Below are 6,344 nucleotides of genomic sequence, written 5' to 3'. Positions count from 1 at the left end.
CACTTCCTCTGGTTTGCAGACAAGCTCTGACAGAATTGTTTCCCAGGCCAATCAGGTGTCTAGATCATCACACAAAAAATCTGGTCCTTTTAGAGCTCTCTGTTCCAGCTGATATAAAACCATCAAATTGCCCACATCACATCACAGCATGAAGGGATGAAAGTCATGGAGAGAATACGTGTTACTGGAGTGCAGCTTCTTTGCTCTCCTCTCCCCATCCACTGTCAGCGCAGACTTGAGCATTCAGCCGTGCTGGATCTGGGGAGCAAACACCCCCACAGCACCAGCTCCCCCGGAGGGCTGGGATGGCTGCTGGGGCTCTCACCCCAACCCCACATAGCACACCTGCGTTACAGGAGGTAGCCAAGGCTGAGCTGAGGTCAGTGCACCATCTCAGTTCTAGTTTGGCCATTGAAGTGCTCACCCACCCATCACTGCCCAGCCTGCCACACCAAACAGGAGGGTCTGCCTACTTTTAAATTTACCTTGACACCTCTTTCAGCCCATATCTTGACTCTTTCTCAGGCTAATGTCTATAAAGCTGTTTAACAGGATTTTTCTTCCCTTTGCAAGCGCTCATTTTCCTTATACTATTCTATTTCTGTTTAAGGATGAAAGAGACTTTAAATTCTTTCAAATTCAAATTTAGAAGGGTGAGGGAAAATACTGTGCCTGTGCCTAGGTAAAAGGAGAAAAACACATCAGAGGTGGCCCAGCTAAAGTCAGGGTATACATGAATAGGCATACAGGTGATCAGAGATTTTAGCTCTGATCAAGGTGGAGTTTGCACTCCCATATACCTGGACATGCCATTCAAGGCATGCCATTGCCCATGTACCTGGGCAATATTTTTTATGCCCACTGCTGGCACAGGATAGAAATATAACTGGACCCAGGAGCTGATGCAGACTCTGATACACTCCACCAAAATCACAGGAGGGATGCGCAGCATGGCAGGGGACAGTGTGCCCTTCCTTTTGTTCTCCATGTGGGTTGCTCTCTAAAGAGTGGGGTCCCGAGGGAGTGGGCAGACTGCCTCCCTCGCGGAGCGCTTGCAGGACAAGCGTCCTTCTGCACTTCAAATGAAGCCACTCTTTTTTTTCAAGATTAAATAAATCAAACATCTGTGCATATTTGTATACATGTCAGGTCATTAATCATAATCAGAAAAGCCAGATGAAATGTTTCATGCCGTACTAGCTAAGTTGGAAGAGTCTCAGTGCCATGAGCAACATGAAGGGTGAGCTCTGAGCGTCTCGGCGCTGTGCTAAAATCCGAGCACGATGGACCACGGCGCTGCTGCTTTCCCTTTAAGAGCCCTTTGGCTAACGGCAATACACTGAAATGCAGGAGGTGGGACAACACCACACACAAAAATGAAGAAGTGAAGGCAGGAAAAGTTTCTCCAGAGGAAAAATGCAGGGCTTGTCCTTCACCCTGACGTCAGATCTGTCTTTAATAAAATCCCCAAAGAGCCAAGAGAAAAAGGCAGAGTGCCTAAGCTAAGTTGCCAGTTCGGGATTGCTCTGCATTCCCCAAAGTGGTGTTTTTGTTCAAAACGGCTTTAAATCTGTGTTCAATCAATGTATTTAATCCCGGTTTCCAGGGATGAGGTGGCTTTTGCCCTGGATTCTAGCAACAAGCAGCATTTTGCAGGTGAGTTTGGAAACTGCAGGAGAAACTCATCTTCTGCAAACACACTTGGGTTTAATGAACGGTGAGTGGGCTGGGAGATCCGAGTGCGGTGCGTGGGAGAAGGTGGGCACTGGTGAGCTCCGGGGAGGGGGGAGATGTGGGAGTGAGAAAGGAAGGTGAGCTGTGAAGGGAAAGGGAAAGGGAAAGGGAAAGGAAAGGAAAGGAAAGGAAAGGAAAGGAAAGGAAAGGAAAGGAAAGGAAAGGAAAGGAAAGGAAAGGAAAGGAAAGGAAAGGAAAGGAAAGGAAAGGAAAGGAAAGGAAAGGAAAGGGAAAGGAAAGGGAAAGGAAAGGAGAAAAAGAGGGGGAAAAAGGGGAAAGGAAAAAGTGCAGAAATGTCTCTGAGTTGAGTCAATCTCTGCTCAGCATCCAGGTGTATCTGAACAGAAACTGTAGTGTGGGGTTTAGGTCTTTTCCTTTTTTTTTTTTTTTTTTTTTTTTTTTTTTTTTTTTTTTTTCCCCTTTCCTCCCCTTTTCCTTTTATTGCTACTATTTGTATTGTGAAGCAAAAGAAGGAGGGTAAGATCACCCGCTCCTGCCCGAAGCAGCCAAGGTGAAGCTGTTAGGGGAGCGGGTTGGAGGGGAGCAGGTTCCCGACGGGCGGCGGTGCCCAAAGGGGGCCGGGACCGAAGCCGTCCCGGTGCTGGGAGCGGGGGGGGAGCCGGGGGGGGAGCCGGGGGGGGAGCCGGGGCCGGGGGGGGAGCCGGGGCCGGGGCCGGGGGGGGAGCCGAGCGCTGCCCGCAGGTGTGCCGCTGCCTCAGGGCCGCAGAGGAGGAGGGTTTGGTGTCCCCCTGCCCGATCTCTGTCGCTGCCCGATCCACGCCGGCAGTAGCTGCCGTCCTTCCCCTCCTCTTTGGAATAACCTGTATGGGAAAGCCCCTCATTTCAGAAGGTTGTTTGCGTTTTGCTTTGCTTTTCCCGGTGCGTGCTTGCGGCTTGTGTAGAGTCCCCGGGGGGGAGAGGGCTGCCCGGGGGGGGGGGGGCTGTTGTGTTTAGGAGGGTGCCGGTCGCGGCAGGGAGGCGGCGGGTGCGGGGAGCGGCGGTGTCCCTCGCCCTCATCCCCATCCCCGGGGGCAACGCCAGACCCAGGGCTTGGGGAGCCCTGGGCACCCCGAAAGAGAGGTGGATCCTAGGGACCCTCCTGGGTTACTCGTCTTGAGGCCGGGGCACTCCCCGAACTGGACACGTGAAGCTGTGTCTGAGCGTCGCTACTGATCGAAAGAGGGGGGGGGGGGGGGGGGGGGTAACATCAGCTGCTTTGCACAGGGGGGATTTTGCTTTGTAGGGCTGCTGGCATCGGGGGTTGGCTCCTGTGTTGCGAGATAAAGCGGAGCTTTCAAGCGAGAAAGTAGCACGCGTGGTGTGGTACACCAGGCGCACCTGTGTGAAAGCAGATGGCGAAGCGATAAGTCCTGCGTGAACGTGGAGATGGGCTGATAACGGTGCCTCTTCTAGAAAAAAAAAAAAAAAAAAAAAAGGCAACACAAAACAAAACACAAAACTAACAACAAACAAACGAAATGCACCCCCTCGAGCTCTCTGAGGTCAGTTGAGTTTTACCTCAGTTGATTTTTGTCGAGCAAGTAAAAAGTCACAAAGAAGGAAGGTCCCACCCCAACATCCCCCCCCCCCCCCCAAAGAGTGTTACTACAGGAGATCTGTGTGAGCCTTGTAAATTTTACAGTGGTTGTCCTGCGTTCCCTTGATATCAAAGTTGTAAAAAAAAGCTTCTGTAGCATGAAAGTATGTGTGAGTGCATGCAGACACATGTGCCTGCTGTAGGGGTGAGTAAGTGAGTGCAATCCAAATATTGCTGGCAGCATGTCTGGTCTAAGGAGTATATAAAAAGTGTTCAAAAGAGAATCAAAAATAGCATAAAAAGAGTCTTGTGTCTTGACTGTTTCAGTTCAAGCTCTCCACTGAATGGAGCAGGTGAAGCTGTGTCACACTGGAGCATTCCAGGGACACTGCTACCTCCTGAGCACACCTGCAGAGTTGGACCTGAGAAGGTTTTGCTTAGAAACCATTGAGTAGGGATGATTTCTCTCCAGTAACGAACTGGCTTTCTGTGTGTCTTCTCCACACCTGAACTAGGGTGGGACAGGGGGTTGGTAGGCTGATGAAGGGCAGATTTCTGTCTGGTGTACATAAGAGAGTGAGGGAAAGGGGGATGAAAAGAATCTATAGCATGGAGGGATGAGAGGGGCTGGTGAGAACTGTGAGGCAGCATTAGCCTATGTAATACTTAAAGGACTTTTAGGAGAAGAGCAAGATGAGTTTGGTCTGCTTAAGGGGAAGATGTCTGAAAGAGCAAGGAAAATTAGAATTGATGTGGGATATTGTGGCTATTTAGCTGGCATGGTCACTCTTCTCATGAGGGATATCTCAGTAAAATCACAGGGGTCATAATAGATGAGTGCTCATAAAGCTCTGACACCACCCCGCCTCATTGTCTATTGTGTTGCATCTTTGATGGCATCATCACAACAGTAATAAAGATCTTTCCAACACTGCAGAGGCATCCATGGAGTGGTAGCATCAAACAAGTCACTGTGCACAGGCAAATCCCTGTGGTCTCCCTGGGGACTTGTCACTCTTCACATATATGAAAAAATATGGACAGAAGAAGATGTTCCACTAAGAAAGAGAAGGGTTAACTATCTGGAATATAATGGAATATATATGCTTATTTCAGGGAGAATGGCAGAGGAGTTAATGTGGGAAGGTCAGGCAGGTCTCCAAGGGCATGTCAGAAGGCAGCTGTCAGGTTCTGCGCGAGTGTCCCCTGTCCCCCCACTACTGTATTAAGCTACAGGCAGTTACTGAGTTCTTCAACAGTTTTATCAACAAGGTTTTTTAATAGTGCATAACTGCACAGGCGATGGGCTTGGGAAGAGAAAAACAGCTAAGCATAGCTGGAATTTCAGGCATAAGTTTTCAAACATTTCTTAAAATATTTTTTTCATAGATATAAGGGCAAAGACCATGGGAGCCTAAATCCTGTCAACTAGGCTGAGATTCCTCGGTGCCTGAGTCATTTCTGCAGCAAGGAGTTTTAGGCTAGATGTGTTGTACTCCTTCAGTGTTACAAATTGAGTAATCAGACCCAGGATCTTCAGCCTCCAGTCCTGATGACTCAGCAGATATGAGACCCCTTGTTCAGATGGGACAAAATGTTCCAAACCAGGTTGATGATTAGAAAAACAATTCTGCACTTTGTAGAAAATTAGTAAAGGAGATTACATAAGAAGAACAGTATTGGAGGTTTACTAAAACTTTTGAAGTGGAGGAATGGATCTAAATATCTAAAATAATAATTAAAGAAAGGGGCGAATGGAAACCTGCAGACTTTTCCTTTAATGGTGAGGGTAAGCAGCAGGTCAAATAACAAGAATGATATTGTTCTTCATCACATCAACTGGTAGACAGATATTGACACTTTTATTTGATGTCATGGCAGTCACGGCACACAAATGTCAGTTTTTTGGCTTTAGTGGGTGGGCAGGAGTAGAGAGATGTTCAAAAATGGATTTATATAGGCAACACGACCTTTGTAAGCATTGATTTCATGAGTTAGTCACTGATAATGACCCAAGTTCAGGGCTGCCTCAGTCTGTGTGGAAAGCTGTTTGAGAACCATAATGTGTTTTTCCTTCTCTTTTCTAGAGGATTTATTGGCACAGTTGTGAAGCCAAGGATTTAATTTGTAAAATGTTTGGATTTGGTGTCAGGAAAAAATTATTACATTTCTTCAGGCTCTTCCAGGCAAAACCACACTCTGACCAAACATGAACCAAAAAAAAAAAAAAAAAAAAAAAAAAAAAAAGTCACAGATTGATTTATTAGTCATATGTAATCTAATACTAAGGGTTCCAGACACCTTTATTCTTGCAAAATCCCATGGCTCTTCAGGGGAGGTGATCTGAGGTTTATCTATTGAGTGCTTCTTAACAGAAGGATATGGCTTGCAACATGGATAGTGATGCGTAGGTAATTTTAGGCAGCATAGTTTCAAAGTTGATGTGTCTTGTCTTTTCCCGATAACATTCCCACCATTCCCTGTTGCTTGACAGTTTCTGGTTACCAGAGACAAGCTCGATATACTTCTCTTTAGAAGGGCTCCTATCCTATGCTTCCATAAATTGTGTTAATTAAAATTACTCTGGTTATACCAACTGAAGATTCAGCTATGCAAATGAGCATCTTGTGGTTCAATGCTGGTAGACATAATCCCCATGGGTATAGCTATATAATATGTGGGGATTTCCCAAAGTAGATCTTTTATTTGGCAGTCCCCTGTCACAGATTCACCTGCAGAATGAAATCATTGCTAAGGCAACATCCTGAAGGTAGCACTGAATGTGTTTCACATGGATCAGGACTCCAAACCCAAGTCTGTTTTTGATGAAGATGCCTCCTAAATACACAAACACACCCACACAGAGTTTTTGCTGAGAGCAGTAGGTTTTTATGAATTTTCTTCATAATTTCTGAATTTGCTTTGATAGCCACCAGCTATCAGTGTGGAGTTGCCTGTATGTCAACATTAACCAAGACAGATCTGGGGGCAGGAATTGTCTTCCTCACCCCACTGCAGTTGTGCCACTGCCTGTTTGCGTCTCCTTGGGCAGGTCCTTTCCCCATTTCAGAAC

General features: G+C 46.9%; 1 protein-coding gene across 1 annotated transcript in view; it reads left to right on the top strand.

The window, feature by feature from the left end:
* The first annotated feature begins 1,399 nt into the window (after positions 1-1,399).
* The window catches only part of CCN4 (cellular communication network factor 4), a 34,500-nt gene continuing 29,555 nt past the window's right edge, over positions 1,400-6,344 (top strand). The window contains exon 1 of the mRNA XM_033011790.2: positions 1,400-1,656. Within this exon, the coding sequence (XP_032867681.2) occupies positions 1,609-1,656 (48 nt within the window). The 5' untranslated portion in view covers positions 1,400-1,608. The remainder of the gene's footprint in view (positions 1,657-6,344) is intronic.

The sequence above is a fragment of the Tyto alba genome, unplaced genomic scaffold, assembly GCF_018691265.1.
Source record: "Tyto alba isolate M040663 unplaced genomic scaffold, T.alba_DEE_v4.0 Super-Scaffold_9, whole genome shotgun sequence".
NCBI classification, from domain to species: Eukaryota; Metazoa; Chordata; class Aves; order Strigiformes; family Tytonidae; genus Tyto; species Tyto alba.
This window is presented reverse-complemented; position numbering and strand designations above follow the sequence as displayed.